The 18,274-nt window shown below is 35.5% G+C and overlaps 1 protein-coding gene across 3 annotated transcripts in view; it reads left to right on the top strand.

The window, feature by feature from the left end:
• The window catches only part of SERINC1 (serine incorporator 1), a 39,265-nt gene extending 21,522 nt beyond the window's left edge, over positions 1 to 17,743 (top strand). For all 3 annotated transcript variants that reach the window (XM_001504205.6, XM_070223697.1, XM_070223699.1), the window contains 8 exons: positions 305 to 474; positions 9,882 to 9,961; positions 10,138 to 10,275; positions 12,606 to 12,775; positions 12,883 to 12,973; positions 14,347 to 14,491; positions 14,599 to 14,829; positions 16,162 to 17,743. In XM_001504205.6, coding sequence (XP_001504255.2) covers positions 305 to 474; positions 9,882 to 9,961; positions 10,138 to 10,275; positions 12,606 to 12,775; positions 12,883 to 12,973; positions 14,347 to 14,491; positions 14,599 to 14,829; positions 16,162 to 16,297 — 1,161 coding nt within the window. In that variant the 3' untranslated portion in view covers positions 16,298 to 17,743. The remainder of the gene's footprint in view (positions 1 to 304; positions 475 to 9,881; positions 9,962 to 10,137; positions 10,276 to 12,605; positions 12,776 to 12,882; positions 12,974 to 14,346; positions 14,492 to 14,598; positions 14,830 to 16,161) is intronic.
• Positions 17,744 to 18,274: the final 531 nt, after the last annotated feature.

The raw sequence follows: 18,274 nt of genomic DNA, 5'->3' as shown, positions 1-18,274 counted from the left end.
TGGGGAGAAAAAGGAAAAAAATAAAATAAATAAATAAATGTAGACTAAGTCTCCAAGTCAATCAGAAGCATCCAGTTTAGGACTGGCATTTGTAGTTTATCATGGGCTCACATAAAGTAAAAAAAGAGTGAACTCTATCTGATGGAAATGTTCCAGACTTACCTTGATTATGTATTTAGCATTTATAAATTGTAAAGCAAACTTCAATTTTCTAAACCTTTACTTGAACTGTTTCATTACACAGAATTTTCACATTTTTACTCGAAAGAATTCTAGATCACAAACTCTTGTGTTGTTTTTCTAGATTCCTGGATTTTGTGAGAATGAGAAGGGTGTCGTCCCATGTAATATTCTGGTTGGCTATAAAGCTGTGTACCGTTTGTGCTTTGGCTTGGCTATGTTCTATCTTCTCCTCTCTCTCCTCATGATCAAAGTGAAGAGCAGCAGTGATCCCAGAGCTGCAGTGCACAATGGGTAAGGTTTTGAATAAACGGCAATCTCAAAGTCGGGGTAGCTTCTTCTCAGGAATATTGAGTCTATCTGAAGAAACGTTAAAGTAGAATAAATTTACACAATTTACAGAATTATTTTGTTACTCATGAATGACGAGATAAGAAAATCCATCCCTACTAGAGAATGTCAGATTTCAGAAATGCCTCGGGTCATTTATTGGTATAATCTCTGATGCATAGTGTTTTATATTTTCATCCTAAAAAAAGGATCTACCACATCTGTAACTAATAATGAGGAGCTTTTTCCTCCCTTCTTCTCCTAGCTTTTGGTACACCAGTCTCACTACATAAAACTGAACTCAGTTCCTTAGACCTACAGGACAAGCAAAATGAAAAACTTGATTCATAAACAGGGTGATGGATTGATTTCCCAAATGGCTGGTTGTACTGGACAACCTAAAAAGAAACTTCAGGGTCCCTTTTATTAATATAGACCACCACTTCTGGTACTCATTTTGAATGTTTTAAATTATATCTCCGTGAGGATTTTTTCCCCCCGTAAATTAAAGGAATTTTTTTTTAGTATCTATTATTGCCTTATTTATTAGCACGTGCTCCCAAAGAAAGGAAGAATGAGCAAGTGAAATATAAATATTAAGGAAGAAATGTGCTGTGACAGATTGATTCTATTTTATTTTGTTCCCTTAGTCATTTTTGTAGCACTCTTATAACCATCTTTATTAAATGTGTTTTGAAACACTTCTCAAAATGCATTGAAAAATGGCTGTCACGGCCATTCTCTAAGATAAAACTCTTCTCAAAGTAGCATGCACATAGCACTCTTACAAGCATCTTGATGTGTTTTTTTTAATTGAGACATAATTGACATATAACATTGTGTAGGTTTGTGGTGTACAAAGCGTTGATTTCTTATGTTTATATATTGCAATATGATTATCATCACAGTGTTGCTAATACCTCTACCATGTCATATAATTATTATTTCTTTTTTGTGGTGAGAACAATTAAGATCCGGTCTCTAGCAACTTTAAAGTCTATAATACAGTATTGATGCTGATACTCACTATGCTGTACATGATCTCCAGGACATATTTATTTACTGATCTCAAATCTGTACCCTTAAGTAACATCTCCCAATTCCCCCTCGCCCCAGACCCTGGTAACCACCATTCTATTCTCTGTTTTTATGAGTTTAACTTTTTCAGATTGCACATATAAGTGATATCATACAGCATTTGTCTTTCTCTTTCTGGCTTATCTCACTTAGCATAATGTCCTCAAGGTCCATCCGTGTTGTTGCAAATGGTAGGGTTTCCTTTTTCATGGCTGTATAATATGCCATTGTGTTTGTATACTACAATTTCTTTATCCGTTGGTCTGTTGATAGACACTTAGGTTGTTTTCCTATCTTGCTTATTGTGAATAATGCTGCAATGAGCATGAGAGTGCAGATATCTTTCCAGTATCATTTCCTTTGGATAGATACCTAGAACTGGAGTTGGCAGGATCATATGGTAGTTCTATTTTTAATTTTTTGAGGAAGCTTCTTACTGTTTTCCATAATGGTTGAACTAGTTTACATTCCCACCAGCAGTGCACAAGCGTTCCCTTTTCTCCACATCCTCGCCATCACTTAGTATTTCTTCTTGATAATAGCCATTCTAATAGGTGTGAGGTGATATCTCATAATGGTTTTGATTTACATTTCCCTGATGATTAGTGATACTGAGTATCTTTTCATATACTTCTTGGCCATTTCTAAGTCTTTTTTTGGAAAAATATCTATTTAGTTCCTCTGCCTGTTTTTTAATAGGATGGTTTGTTTTTTTGTTATTGAGTATATGAGTTCTTTATATATATTGTCTATTAACCCTTTACCCAATATTTGTCTTGCAGATATTTTCTCCTATTTGGTAGGCTGCCTTTTTAGTTTGTTAATGGTTCCCATTGCTGTGCAGAACCTTTCTCAGTTTGATGTAACCTCACTTGTTTGATTTTACTTCTGTTGCTGTGCTTTTCGTGTCTCATCTAAAACTCTTTGCCAAGACCAGGGGCAAGGAGCTTCATCTCTGTTTTTTTCTTCCTAATATCAGTAAGTTCCTAATATCTTTTACAGCATCAGGTCTTAAATTTAAGTCTTTAATCCATTTGGAGTTAATTTTTGTGAGTAATGTAAAGTAAGATAGGAGTCCAGTTTCATTTTTCTGCATATGGTTGTTTAGTTTACTGAGCATTGTTTGTTAAAGAGGCTGTCCTTTTCCCATTGAGTGTTCTTGACTTCTTTGTCAAATCTTAGTTCATTGTATGTGCAAAGATTTATTTCTAGGCACTTTATTCTGTTCCATTGGTCTATGTATTTTTTTTTATGCCAGTACCATACTGTTTTAATTGTTATAGCTTTGTACTATAGTTTGAAATCAGTAAGTGTGATGCTTCCAGCTTTTTCTGCTTTCTCATTATTCCTTTGGCTATTTGGGGTCTTTTGTGATTTCATAACACACTTTAGGGTGTTTTTTTCTATTTCTGTGAATTCAGAGGGATTGCTTTGAATTTATAGATAACTTTGGGTAGTATGTACATTTTAACAATATTAATTCTTCAGATCCCTGAACAGAGGATATCTTTCCATTTGTCTGTTATCTTTTTCAATTTCTTTTATCAAAGTCTTGTAGTTTTCATTGTGCAGATTTTTCACTTCCTTGGCTAAATTTATTCCTAAGTGTTTTATTGTTTTTGATGCTATTGTGAAGGGAATAGTTTTCTTTCTTTCTTTTTTGGATATTTCGTTGTTAGTGTATAGAAATGCAACTGATTTCTGTATGTTGATTTTATATCCTGCAGCTTTAGTCAATTTATTAATTTGTTCCAACAGTTTTTTTGGTTGTCTTTAGGATTTTCTATATATAACATCATATTATCTGCAAATGATGACAGTTAGACTTTTTCCTTTCTGGTTTGGATGCTTTTAATTTCTCGGTCTTACTTCTAATTGCTCTAGCTAGGATTTCTAGTACTAGGTTGAGTGAGAGTGGCAAGAGTGGGCACCCTTGTCTTCTTCCTGATTGTAGAGGAAAAGCTTTTACTCTTTCACCGTTGAGTGTATTAGCTGTGGGTTTATTATATATGGCCTTTATTTTGTTAAGGTGTGTTTCTTTTATACCCAATTTGTTGAGGGTTTTTATCATGAAAGGATGTTGTATTCTTTGAAATGCTTTTTCTACATCTGTTGAGATGGTCATATGATTTTTATCTTTCATTCAATTATCACATTTATTGGTTTGTGTATATTGAACCATCCTTGCATCCCAAGAATAGATTGCATTTGGTCATGTTTCTATAATCCTTGTAATGTGTTGTTGAATTTGGTTTGCTAATATTTTGTTAAGAATTTTTACGTCTTTATTCATCAGAGAAATTAGTCCATAATTTTCTTTTCTTTTAGTGTCCTTACCTGGCTTTGACATCAGGGTTAATGCTGGCCTGTTAAAATGAATTGGGAAGTGTCCTCTCTTCTTCAATTTTTCTAAGAGTCTGAGAAGGACTGGCATTAACTCTTCTTTAAATGTTTGGTAGAATTCACCAGTGAAACCATCTGATCCTGGGCTTTTCTGTGTTGGGAGGTTTTTAATTACTGATTCAATCTCCTTGTTATTGGTCTGTTCAGATTTTCTCTTTGTTCCTAATTCAGTCTTGATGGGTTCTATGTTTCCAAGAATTTATGTGTTTCGTCTAGATTTATTCAGTTTGTTTGCATATAATTCTTCATAGCAGTCTCTTATAATCTTGGGTATTTCTGTAGTATCAGTTGTAATGTCTCCTTTTTCATTTCTGATTTTGAGTTTTCTCTCTTTTTTTTAACTCTAAAGGTTTGTCAATTTTGTTTGTCTTTTTGAAATACCAGCTCTTAGTTTCATCGATTTTTCTGTTGTTTTTCTGGTCTGTATTCTGTTGTGTTTCCATTTTCATTTGTTTTGAGATTTTTTTTTTATTTCTTCTTTGACCTCTTCGTTTTTCAGGAGTGTGTTATTTAGTTTCCACATGCTTATAAATTTTCCAGCTTTCCCCTTGTTAATTTCCAGTTTCATTCTGTTGTGGTCAGAAAAGATACTTAATGTGATTTGTCGTCTTAAAATTGCTAAGACTTGTTTTGTGTTCTATCACATGATCTGTCCTGGAGAATGTTCCATGTGCACTTGAGAAGAATGTGTGTTCTGTTGCTGTTGGATGAAATGTTCTAGAAATGTTTTAACTTAGGTCGATTTGGTCTAGTGTATGGTTCAAGTCAAACATTTCCTTGTTAATTTTGTCTGGATGATTTATCCATTGCTGAAAGTGGAGTATTGAAGTCCACTGCTATTATGGTATTGTCCGTTCCTCCCCGCAGATCTATTAGTATTTGCTTAATATATTTGGGTGCTGCAGTGTTGGGTATCTATATGTTTACAGTTGTTATATATTCTTGTTGAATAGAATTCACCCTTTTGTCATTTTATTATGACCTTTGTTTCTTATTAGCATTTTTGTCTAATATAAGTATGCTACCTCTGCTTTCTTTTGCTCTCCTTTGGCGTTGAATATCTTTTACCAGCCCTTCACCTTGAGTCTTTGTGTGTCCTTAAATCTGAAGTGAGTCTTGTATGCAGCATATAGTTGGTTCTTGTTTTTTTATCCATCCAGCTGCTCTGTGCCTTTTGATTGATTAATTCGGTACATATCAATTCAGGATAATTATTGATATGTAAGGACCTACTAATACCAACTTATTCATTGCTCTCTGGTTGTTTTGTCTTTCCATTGTTTCTATTTCCCCTTTTTTCTGCCTACCTTTGTAAATTGGTGATTTTCTGTGGTAGTATGCTCTGTTTCCCTTTATCTTTATCTTTTGCGAGTCTACTCTAGGTTTTTGCTTTGTGGTTACCATGAGGGTTACATATGACAGTCCATTTTAAGCTGATAGCAACTTAACTTCTATTGCATACAAAAGCTCTACTTATTTACTCCTCCCCTTTTATATTTTTGATGTTACAATTTACCTCTTTTTATATTGTGTATTTATTAACATTATATTAGCTGTAATTTTTTAATACTCTTTTCCTTTAAGCTTTAGAATTAAGGGGTTAACACACCATCCTATTATAGTGTTAGAGTTAGCTAAATCTGACTGTGTATTTACCTTTACCAGTGTGTTGTATAATTTTATGTTTTCATGTCACTAATTGGCATCTTTTTATTTCAGCTTGAAGAATTCCTTTCACCATTTTTTGCAAGGCAGGGTCTAGTGGTGTTAAACTCCTCAGCTTTTTTCCATCTAGGAAAGTCTTTCTCTTTCATATCTGAAGGATAGCTTTGCTGAGTAGAGTATTCTTGGCTGGCAGTTTTTTTCCTTCCACTCTTTGAATATGTCATTCCACTTTCTCCTGGCCTGTAGTGTTTCTGCTGAGAAATCTGTTGATAGTGTAATGGGAGTTTCTTTGTAGATTACAATCTTTTTTTCTCTGGCTGCTTTTAGCATTCTTTCATCGTCTTTGATTTTTTGCAGTTTCATTATTTTAGTCCTTTTTTTTTTTTTATTAAGATTATGATAGATTACAACCTCGTGAGATTTCAGTTCTGCATTATTGTTAGTAATGTTGTGGGTACATACTTTGGTTTATTGGACTTTGCAGGTATTGGTTTGTTTTTCTTTTTACAAATTAAAGGTTTGTGGCAGCCCTGCATCAAGCAAGTCTATGAATGCCATTTTCTAATAGCATTTGCTTAACTTGTGCCTCTCTGTCACATTTTGGCAATTCTTGGGAATATTTCAAACCACCACCCTGATCTGTTAGCAGCCATCAACATCAAGGCAAGACTCTACGAGCAAAAAGATGATGATTTGCTGAAGGCTCAGATGATGGTTAGCATTTTTTAGCAATAAATTGTTTTTTAATTAAAGTATATATATATATATTTTAAGACATAATTCTGTTGCACACTTAATAGACTATATAGTGTAATCATAACTTTTTTATGCACTTGGAAACCAAAAAATTCATGTGACTCAGTTTATTGCAATATTGGCTTTATTGTGGTGGTTGGAACCCACAGTCTCCCTGAGGTGTGCCTGTAATCTGTCTTGGAGAAAGTCCTTTTTTTTTTTTTAATTTTTTTTATTAAGATTATGATAGATTACAACCTCGTGAGATTTCAGTTCTACATTATTGTTAGTAATGTTGTGGGTACACCACTTCACCCTTTGTGCCCTGCCCCCAACCCCCCTTTTCCCGGGTAAGCACCGATTGGTTCTCCTTGTCTATATGTTAACTTCCACCTATGAGTGGAGTCATACAGAGTTCGTCTTTCTCTGTCTGGCTTATTTCGCTTAACATAATACCCTCAAGGTCCATGTTGATGTGAATGGAACAATTTGGTCCTTTCTTATGGCTGAGTAGTATTCCATTGTGTATATATACCGTATCTTCTTTATCCAGTTATCAGTTTCTGGGCATTTAGATTGGTTCCACATCTTGGCTATTGTAAATAATGCTGCGATGAACATAGGGGTGCATGGGACTCTTGGGATTTCTGATTTCAGGTTCTTAGGATAGATACCCAGTAGTGGGATGGTTGGGTCATAGGGTATTTCTATTTTTAAGTTTTTGAGAGATCTCCATACTGTTTTCCATAGTGGTTGTACCAGTTTGCATTCCCACCAACAGTGTATGAGGGTTCCTTTTCCCCACAACCTCTTGGAGAACGTCCTTTTGCATTGAGATAATAATCTAATCTATTAGCTTTATGAGTTGGATGTCTAAGATTCTCCCAGGTTTGGGAAGTTCTCAACTACTATTTCTTTAAATAAACTTTCTTCCTCCTCCCCCTCTCCTCTTGTCTGGAACTCTGATTATTTGAATATTAGAATCCTGTAGATCATGTAGGCTTTGTTCAGTCTTTTTCATTCTTTTTTCTCTGTTCATCCTTGAATGAGTTGTTTCAGAATTCCTGTCCTCTGGATCACTTATTCTGTCTTCCATTTGAGCTCCCCTGCTGTCCATGTTCTCTAGTGCGTTTTTCATTTTTTCATTGAATTCTTCAGCTCCAGAATTTGTTTGGTTCTTTTTTATGATTTCTGACTCTTTGCTAAATCTCTTGTTTTGTTCATGTACTTTTTCCTAAATTGCCTCTGTGTTTTCTTGTAGCTCTTTGAGTTTCCTCCAAACAGCTATTTTGAATTTTTTTGTCCACCAGATCATAAGATTTCATGCCTTTGAGCTCAGTTATTGAATGATTATTATCTTTTGATGATTAAATGGCTTCTTGATTCTTCATGTTCCTTGTAGTTTTCTGTTGCTGCTTTCATGTTTGAAGTAGCAGACACCTGAAATCTTTACTATTTGCCTTCCTATGGCGTATATTGTTCATTGATCTTATTGTATCTCGGGTTCTCTCTGACCTTATATTTTTTTTTTATTTTTTTTATTTTTTTTTTAAAGATTTTATTTTTTCCTTTTTCTCCCCAAAGCCCCCCGGTACATAGTTGTGTATTCTTCGTTGTGGGTTCTTCTAGTTGTGGCATGTGGGACGCTGCCTCAGCGTGGTCTGATGAGCAGTGCCATGTCCGCACCCAGGATTCGAACTAACGAAACACTGGGCCGCCTGCAGCGGAGCGCGCGAACTTAACCACTCGGCCACGGGGCCAGCCCCCTCTCTGACCTTATATTTATATACCTGCTATACACTTCTTGCTCCCTTTCATGGAAGAATTCTTAAGCTTATATGTCTTTGGTTCTTACAACTCACCTGGCTTGCTATTGGAAATCTCTTGTTTTCTAGAAGTTGGCATTACAGCTCAAGTTTGTGGTTTTTCCTTTGCCCACATATTGTGGTCTCTTTTTCTCAGAGAACTCCCATTACCAGATCTGCTCTTGCTGCTGCATTCAGGGGAACACATACAAGGAGCTAGCCTCAGAGTGGAGGGAGGTGTGGGTTTAGCACTCGGTTGTTTGGGGTCCCACACAGTCACTGGAGAGATCTACATCTGAGGTTCCCTCAGAGGCTTGTGAGCAGACTTGTTGCTTAAGTCCTGAGTGCAGTCAGCAGGAACCGTGTTCCTTTAGTGCTCTTTAATATTCGTATCTGCCTCTTTCCCCATCTCCTCCCTCCCCTTAGTAGTGAAGGTTCTGCCTCAGTACTCTAGGTGCTGCTGGAGAGAAACTGGTTTCTCCAGCTCTCCTTTTCCCGTTGGAGAGTTAGCTGCCAGATAATGTTGGTGCTGTGTTGCCTTGCTGGAGGTGCGGCATTGGGCAAAGTTCCTCTTCCCCTCTCTGTTGCATTGAAACTCATTTTTTTCTTCTCCCACATGGCATGCTGGAATGTCCCCTCAGGGGAGCTGAACTATTACAAATTTTCTGTCATCCATGGGTAGTTGCAAAAGTCAGCTCTCTCTAGATTTTCCCCAACCTCGGTCAGAGGGGGTGGGGCAGGTTTGCTGATCCTGCAGCCCACACTGATATCTGTCTGCCTGTTAGCGGATTCGCACTCAGGTGCGTGAGACTCTTCTCAGGTGTTGGCATTTGTTGCTGGATCCTACAACTTCCACAGAGGTACTTTTGTTCTTGGATGGATGCCTAATTGTTAAAAACTGGTGGACAATGAAGTAGGGACATGTTATGCCATGATGCTGATGTCTGAAAAGCTGCTTGTTTTAAATTTCTATCAAAGTTTTCAGTGGAGCATTATCATTTTTAAAACCTAGTCATTTTTACAGTGCACCTTAACACTTTCACGTATTATCCCACTCATTATGTAAAATCAACCTGTGAATTGGAACTAATATTCTCATCAGAATGAATTAGTAACAAATATACAGTAGTCCCCCCATATCTGTGGAGGATATGTTCCATGACCCCCAGTGGTTGCCTGAAACCATGATAGTACTGAACCCTATGTATACCATGTTTTTTTCTATACATACATACCTGTAATAAAGTTTAATTTATAAATTAGGTACAGTAAGAGATTAACAATAACTAATAAAATAGAACAATTATACTGTAATAAAAGTTATGTGAATGTGGTCTCTCTCTCAAATATCTTATTGTACTGTACTCACCCGTTTTCTTGTGACGATGTGAGATGATGCCATGCCTGTGTGATGACGTGAAGTGAGATGAATGACGTAGCAGTATTTTGGGGCTGAAGTTGACTCTGGGTATCTGAAACTGGAAAGTGAAACTGAGGATAAAGGGGGACAACTGTATCTGTCTAAAAACTCTCCTATAATAGTCCTCACTTCTCATTTTCAGGATATCCTCAGAAAGAATAGAACAGTCACATAAAGTGTAGCTATTCTTTAAGATGCTCCTCAAAGATTTCATATATGAAACTGTTGAATGAATGTTTATTAATAAAAAATCATTTCTTTTTTAGATTCTGGTTCTTTAAATTTGCTGCAGCAATTGCAATTATTATTGGGGCTTTCTTCATTCCAGAAGGAACTTTTACAACTGGTAAGAAAATCCTTTTTTTTTTTTTAAAGTCCTGTTGATATTTTATAACGAAACTTAACTAATTATTGTCTGGAACTGTACCTCCATTTGTTTTTATTTCCCTTTTTGTGTTTTGTGATTGTGATAATGAAGTAATTGAAACCAGCCACTCATTTGTTGTGTGTTTTTTCTTTCAGTGTGGTTTTATGTAGGCATGGCAGGTGCCTTTTGCTTCATCCTCATACAGCTAGTCTTACTTATTGATTTTGCCCATTCATGGAATGAATCATGGGTTGAAAAAATGGAAGAAGGGAACTCGAGGTGTTGGTACGCAGGTAAGCTTTTGTCTCACAGCATCTTGAAGACAGTTGAACTTTGAAGGTGAGAGCAGATATGGAGACTATAAGGAAGCCACGATTTTTATGCTGTAATTTTCTGTGAAGAGGTTTTTTAGTGGCATTCTGTCACATTGTGTCAGCAACTTGCTCAGAGAGCTTCTGGTAAATCAACTTGGAACATACCAAAGAATCAGGAAATAATCCAAAAGACCCTGACTGGCTAAAGTAGATGTTTCACAGCCTACTGCTAAAAGTGTGTACATTGTACACCCTAATTTCCCAGCCTTCAGCAGGTTAAAAGTAAAATGTTAAAGGGACCAGGACTCCTAGAAATAGATAAACAGTGGTATAATTTCTAAACGTCAGCAAGCAGGGAAAAATACAAAAAGCAACTCTAACATTTTATGTAACTTTACAGGATGCCTTTTATGTGTATCCGTAATACCTAGGGGAATTCTCAAGTACTGTAATTAATTAATGTATGTTTATTTAAAATAAGCTTGAGTCCTATGGTTGTAGTGTAAAACAAGGATCAAAATTTGGATGCTTCCAACAGATGAACACAAATTGGGGAAGAGAAGCAGGTTTAGGTGCATGTTCAATTCTTGTGCTAATAGTGGGGTCTGGGACGTACAGGAGAGTGTGAAGGCCCCGTCTAAAGTGCATAGCTGCTGCTCAGTTCCAGCCAGTAATTGCCTTGTGAAAACGTGAACCCAACGTGGCTTAATTTTTCTGATTTTTTTCAAAATAAGCCATAAATCCAGATTTTTATGTAAAATGATCTGAGTTTCAGCTCAAGAAAATTTTAAATCAGAGTGAGAGCTAAGTCTAGTGTAACTGTTAGCCTAGTATTTCTCTCACACAAGTATTTTGTTGTACTTGATCTCACTGGCCAAAATAAAGAAAGTTTGGGGCCTGGTTAAGTTTGATGCTCTCTGCTTTGGTGGCCTGGGTTTGGTTCCTGGGCACAGACTTATACCACTCATCAGTGGCCGTGCTGTGGCGGTGGCAACCCATGTACAAAACAGAGGAAGATTGGCACAGATGTTAGCTCAGGGCCAATCTTCCTCAACAAAAACAACAACAACAACAACAACAACAAAAACTTTAAAAAAAAGTTTGGTATTCAAGGAAGTAAGCATTAGTCATTTGGAAAATACACTTATAAAGAAAACCTCATCCTTTAATGCAAAGTCTAATGCAAGAGGTTGTGCTTTGTTCCCTACTGTATCCCCAGGACCTGGAACCTTGTGGGCATTCAATAAATATTTTGGGGATGGATGCCCTGTTATAGAGGCACATCTGCATAAATACATGTATTTTGAGCACACATTAGTACAAAAACTAAAACATGTATGTTGAAAGTCACATAGAAGAAACTTAGTTGTCTTATTAAATAATAATGACTTACTCTTCCATAATAAAATTCTTTTTAAGATTTTGGTTGCTGAGGAAAAGCATCATTGTTTTGTGGGCTTAGCATTAACAATGAAAATATTGTTTTTGAATGCCCTTATTTATAACTGAATGATTACAGTCTTTAAAAACCTTAAGTAGGGGCTGGCCCAGTGGCGTAGTGGTTGAGTTCACATGCTCTGTTTCTGCAGCCAGGGGTTTGCAGGTTCAGATCCTGGGCACAGACTTACACACCACTCATCTGTGAGTGGCATGCTGTGGCAGGTGTCCCACTTATAAAATAGAGGAAGATTGGCACAGATGTTAGCTCAGGGCCAATCTTTGTCACCAAAAAAAAACAAAAATAAAAACTTAAGTAATACAGTCATGTGCTGTGTAACAGTATTTTGGTCAGCGATGGACTGCGTATCTGATGGTGGTCCCCTAAGATTAGTACCATACAGCCTAGGTGTGTAGTAGACTATACTATCTAGGTTTGTGTAAGTACACTCTGATGTTTACACAACAATGAAATCACCTAACAACACATTTTTCAGAACATATCCCTGTTGTTAAGTGATACATGACTATATTCCTTTTCTAGTTGTTTTCCATATTTTGAAAAGAATGGCTAACGTGAATGTTTTGTGAACTCTATAATATAGACACTATTATTAATAAAAATTATATTAGCTGTGTTACTAACTTCTTGTCCTTGAAAATATACTAGTGACCATGTGTAAAGACTATAAAATTCTGTGATAAAGTTCAGAATTAATTTTGTTCCCTGCTTTTATAGCCTGCATAATGCTGACAGTATTAGTTGCTTAAAATACATTTTTGAATAAAATGATTGTTTTAAAAATGAGCCCTATGCTTAATTCCTGATATTTGTGATAAAATCTAACTGTCCAATTATATTTCTTTCACAGCTTTGTTATCAGCTACAGCTATGAACTATCTGCTGTCTTTAGTTGCTGTCGTCCTATTCTTTGTTTATTATACTCATCCAGCCAGTTGTGCAGAAAATAAAGCGTTCATCAGTGTCAACATGCTCCTTTGCCTTGGGGCCTCTGTAATGTCTATACTGCCAAAGATCCAAGTACGCTCTTTCTATCATTAGTTTTTATGAAGCTTCTCTTTTTGTAAGTTTTCCTGAATCTTGAATGATGTCAGAATATTTATCTGTTGCCTAATGTTTTTTTGTAGGAGTCACAACCCAGATCTGGCTTGTTACAGTCTTCAGTGATTACCGTCTACACGATGTATTTGACATGGTCTGCTATGACCAATGAGCCAGGTAGCTTTTGTTTGCTTGGGTTTCTTTCTTTCTAATGAATCCTGCAACTGTACTTTTCTTCAAAGATGGTAATTTTGTGAAATTAAGCTGTTTAAAAATTAAGCTCCTGTAGGAATAAAGAGTATGGACATACTACTATTTTCATCTTTGATGTATTGCTATATTTTTTTATCACTTAGTTTCTTTACTAACAAAATAATCAGAAATATGAAAATTATAATATACGTAATTTGCTCAGTGTATATGATAGTGTATATAGAAAGAAAGAAAAAGCTGTTCAAATCCTTCTTGATGCATTTGTAAACAGTATAGTTTTTTTCACTCGTTTTTGTCTGTGACTGCCTTGCAAGTGAATATAATTGGGCTTTCTAATGAATCTCTTTATAGGCCAGTTGCATTGAATTCCATGGAAATAGAAGCTAATATGTGTCAGTTGGGGTAAAACAAATTAGTGAGAAATTATTGTTTTTTGAAAAGGAAAAAAATGATTTCTTTAAAAAAAATGATAAAATATATTCTCTGAATCTCACTTCATTGAGTTTACAAGCTCTGTAGCTCCTTTACCACTAGTAGGAGAAAGGAATTTTTTTTAGTATATTAGGAGAAAGATTCCTTATTATTTTTGTCTAGGTAAGTGGTTAGAAAAAAATTACAAATAATTTGCTTTAGAAATTATCCTTATCTTCATGGCTTTAAGAAGAAAATTATTTGCATTGGTAAGATGGTGATTGACATGTCTGGCTTTGTGGGAGGAAAATACATATTATGGACACTTGAGTAAATAATTTACCAGCCCCACTTTAATTCTTTCTTACAAGAGTTAAACTGAGGAAGCATTAGGTCATTATGACTTATTTGGTCATTTCCACAAAGCATTTGCTAAAATTCTAATTATGTGTAAGCTGTCTTGCCTATATAACAGTGTACTTTGACCAACTGATAAACATCATAAAGTCACTGTTGTTATTTAACAATATACAGTAGAAAAGCCAGTGCATTTTGGTTTAGAACATCTGAATGTTACTCTTAATTCTGCTAGAGTTTTATTATACTTTAGAGAGGTCATCTAAATTTCACCTATTTCCTGATCTATAAAAAGCTTAGTAATATCTCTCAGCTCCTGCATGAGGTTGAAAATGAAATTATTTTCATTTTCAAGCACTTCTATAAAATTAGCACTATAAAAGTTCTCATTATTCATAAATACAAGTTGTCTTAAAGTGTTTTTTTGTTATATCTGTGCCCTTTTCCTGCAAGACTTTTTGAATTTGCAAGGGTATAAAGAGTTCAAAAGAACTAGAATTATGCCCTGAAAAATAAATTATTTTTTATAGTAGGTTCACATTATAATTTGACCTTGATTTACATTACAGAAACAAATTGCAACCCAAGCCTGCTCAGCATAATTGGGTACAACACAACAAGCACTATCCCAAAGGAGGGGCAGTCTGTCCAGTGGTGGCATGCTCAAGGAATTATAGGACTAATCCTCTTTTTATTGTGTGTGTTTTACTCAAGGTAAGAAAAATGATGAATCTTTTTTAAATAAGAAGTCTAGCCATCTATGAAACACTTTTTTTAAGTGCCCTTTTTCCTTCTCTCTTCCTAAACTGTCTTTCATGTAGCATCCGTACTTCAAACAATAGTCAGGTTAATAAACTGACTCTAACAAGTGATGAATCAACATTAATAGAAGATGGTGGAGCCAGAAGTGATGGATCAATGGAGGATGGAGATGATGTTCACCGAGCTGTAGATAATGAAAGGGATGGTGTTACTTACAGTTATTCCTTCTTTCACTTCATGCTTTTCCTGGCGTCACTGTATATCATGATGACCCTCACCAACTGGTACAGGTACTTATATTTCCTGAAAACCTGGCATGAAGAAATTCTGATGGCTTTTTCATGATTCCATTGCAAAACATGTGGTATGAAATACTTTTCATCCTGAGATGTATTATAAAATTTACAGCTAATGAATAGTGAGATCAGTGTGAGAAATGCAGACTTGACTTCCTTGCTTTAGCAGTAATAAACATTGAAATATTTCTAAATCTTGAAGAGATTAAAATAGAAAGTTTCATGAAACTAACACATTTCTTACAGAAATAGATGTTGATAGTTGATCCAACGCAATGTTTATTTTTATTTCTTTTAATACTGTAACTGGTTCCTGACATAGTACAGTAAAAGACCTTTGCTGTTTTCTTCAAACTTTGTTGTTAAAAGCTCTGAAGTTTTCATAATTGAAATGTGCATATATTAATATAGATAGATCCTTAGAACTCTTTAAAACTGTAATTTTTATTTTTATCACTTCAAAACTAACCCATAAATCTTTTTCTGGTAAGAGGAAGGTAATGATTAATATTACTTTATTTTTAAAAACTCTAATTTGTTCAAATGATTAATGAAAAATTCAGTTTAAGATTCAACTGTATGTTTTGGGCAGTTTTGTTTTTAATAATTTTTAATGCATAATACCCTTAACAACTTGTAAGAAGCCTTTGAATACCAGTGAAAGATGTAGAAAAAAGATTATTCTTTATCTCATTTGAGGACAGCTTTATTGACATTTATTGTTGAAAAATATATATTTTTTAAAATTCCTATACTGCAGCATATTAAGCTGTAAGAATCCAAATAGTTCTCACTTCACAGCTTTGGCTGTCAAGTAATGTAGTAGTACACATTAAGACTTCAGATCAAAAATATTTTCAGTGTGTTCCATTAACACAAAAATCAGTTAAATTTGGGAGGTATTTCCTTCCCAGTCTCTTAAATCTGAGAAGGTGAAGGGTGGGTGAGGGGCTCCCAAATGCACTTTGAACAGATTATATTCTTTATTCAGGATAGGATTGATAAATCTTTTGTTATCCAGAGGTCATACGCCATTTCTCTGCTGTCTCATAACTACTTAAGCCAGAAATACCTAAAGAGCCTGAGTATTCTGTAAAAAGAGCTACCGTAGAGGCCTATGTCCTTTACTCCTTTAAAGAGAATCACTAATTTTTACCTTCACATTAACTAGTAAAGCGGTATGGACAGCAAGGCAACAGATTGGTCCATCAGCTATAAATCTGTTACCACAAATTGTATACAAAGCAGACTTAAGTACTGAAGCCTCTTGCTAGCTTGATGGCTGATAATCCAACCGTTCCCCTTTTTGTTTTCCTTAAATTTTAGGTATGAGCCTTCTCGTGAGATGAAAAGTCAGTGGACAGCTGTCTGGGTGAAAATCTCTTCTAGTTGGATTGGCATCGTGCTGTATGTTTGGACACTGGTGGCGCCACTTGTTCTTACAAATCGTGATTTTGACTGAACAGGACTTGTGGCATGAAAGTCCCACTTTGATCATTGCTTATTTGAAATTAACAGTATTCCCAACTTTTGTAAAGTTGTGTTTGTGTGGCTTCCCACGTAACTTCTCCAGTGTTCTGGCATGAATTAGATTTTACCGCTTGCCACTTTATTCATTATATTCTTGCCAAGTGTTGATATGTGTGTTAGAATGAATTCCAGAGAGTTTTATGAGTATGATGGTGAGTAGGAAAAGTGGGCATTGTTAAGTATCCTTTGCTCTATGTCTGAAAATAAGAGTCAAACAAAATTGCCTAACAGTTTGATTTTTAAATTATGTTAGAGCTTAAGCTATTTTAGAAAGTATATATGGAAATGTATGGCTGCCTTTTGAAATATTTGATGCCTTGTCCTACAGGAGACTGCAAAGAATGTGGCTATTGTAAAATTAAACAAGTGACTTACATGCCAGTTGTCTGAAAAATCTTCTTAGGTTTTTTCCCTTGATATAAAGATAAGGAGCTTAGACAGGTAAGGAGTGTTTGTTGGACAACAGTGTGGGCTCTGATGGAGACTGAGATACAGAGCCCTCACAGAAAGATGGGTGTGGGTACTAAACTGAATACCCAGCTAGGCTGTCATCTTCCCTGGTAGGGGTGGCCTTCCATACCAACATAGTGAACTTTGGTCATTATAAACACATGCAAAAGTACGGGTTCAATGGAGAAGTTAGGAACTCTAAAAGATTTAGACAAAGGTTATGAAAAGGATAATCATGCGTTAGAAGGAAGTTGTTGAAAATCACTTTGCAATTCGTTTGAAAATCAAAGGTGGTAAATTTTTAACAGGACAGGAAGAAACTTGGCTTCAGTGGATACTTAGAATCTAGTCCAATCCTCTTGTTTTAAAAATGAAAAAACTGAAGCACAGACTTAAAGAGCTCAGATAGCTAATTAGTGGCTAAGTTGGGAAATCCCAAGTCTGCCAAAAATAGCTGGCATTCTTTCTCGCATTCAAAAATAATTTCTGTTCGGAATACATGTCTAATAGAGTTTATACCTCATTAATGGTGGACAGTTTATGTGATGTGGATTGCTGGTGTCCAGGATGCCTCCACCCATAAACAGAGGCCAGGAGAATGATGGAATGCTGTAGAATAAACTCCTGCTTACAATACACTATATAGTTCAAATGCTTTTGTATTTGCTGCCATCTAATTGAAATATATAGGTTATTATAATCTTCCCACCTGAACATCAAGCAGTATGATAGTTAGCTTAGATAGAAGTTGTGCCATTGGTGTCCTAATGAATGGTAACATCTGCATTTGCTTCTTTTAAGATATTTATTAATGTAAGTGAAATATAACAATTCAACTTAATTCCCTACCTTTATTCTGTATGTTGATACTGTGTTTCATGATTTTGAATGGCTGTGTTCTATCTCTAAATAAATGAATTCAGAGAAAGTGTATGGTGTATTCCTTAGCAACTCAAATTCAGGTGGCTTTAATAATCAGACCTACTTTCCTCCTGTGTATGAAAGAACCGAGCACTAGAGGGGTTAACTGGCATTTTGTGTCCTGAAAATTTGAATTGTTTTCAGGTGGCGTTTACCCTGTTGGTCCTCTGTAGGTAACTGGAGGTTGGACCTCAAAGGTGGTGTTCTTTTCCGAAAGAACCTTCAGTGGGTGGACCAGTTTAGTTGGAAGAATATTTTTAATTTATTTTATAGATATTCTACACCTGCTGTGTCCTCCAGGTACTTTTTTCTAAGTTGCCAATTGATGCTTCTTTCTCTGACACTTTAGATAGTATTAAAGAAAGTCCCTTACTAAAAAAAAAAGGAATACAATTGTTTTAACAAAATGCTCTATCCCATATGAATTATCACATTGCAATTATATTTTATTCAATAATTCACTTGAAATGGTCTTAGTTTCTCCAATGTTATAGGCAAGGCAATTTCCCTAAAATTCCTGGGCATTTACCCAGAGAAA

The sequence above is a fragment of the Equus caballus genome, chromosome 10, assembly GCF_041296265.1.
Source record: "Equus caballus isolate H_3958 breed thoroughbred chromosome 10, TB-T2T, whole genome shotgun sequence".
Taxonomy (NCBI): Eukaryota; Metazoa; Chordata; class Mammalia; order Perissodactyla; family Equidae; genus Equus; species Equus caballus.
The sequence above is the reverse complement of the archived record's forward strand: the minus strand, read 5'-3'. Positions and strand labels throughout refer to the sequence as shown.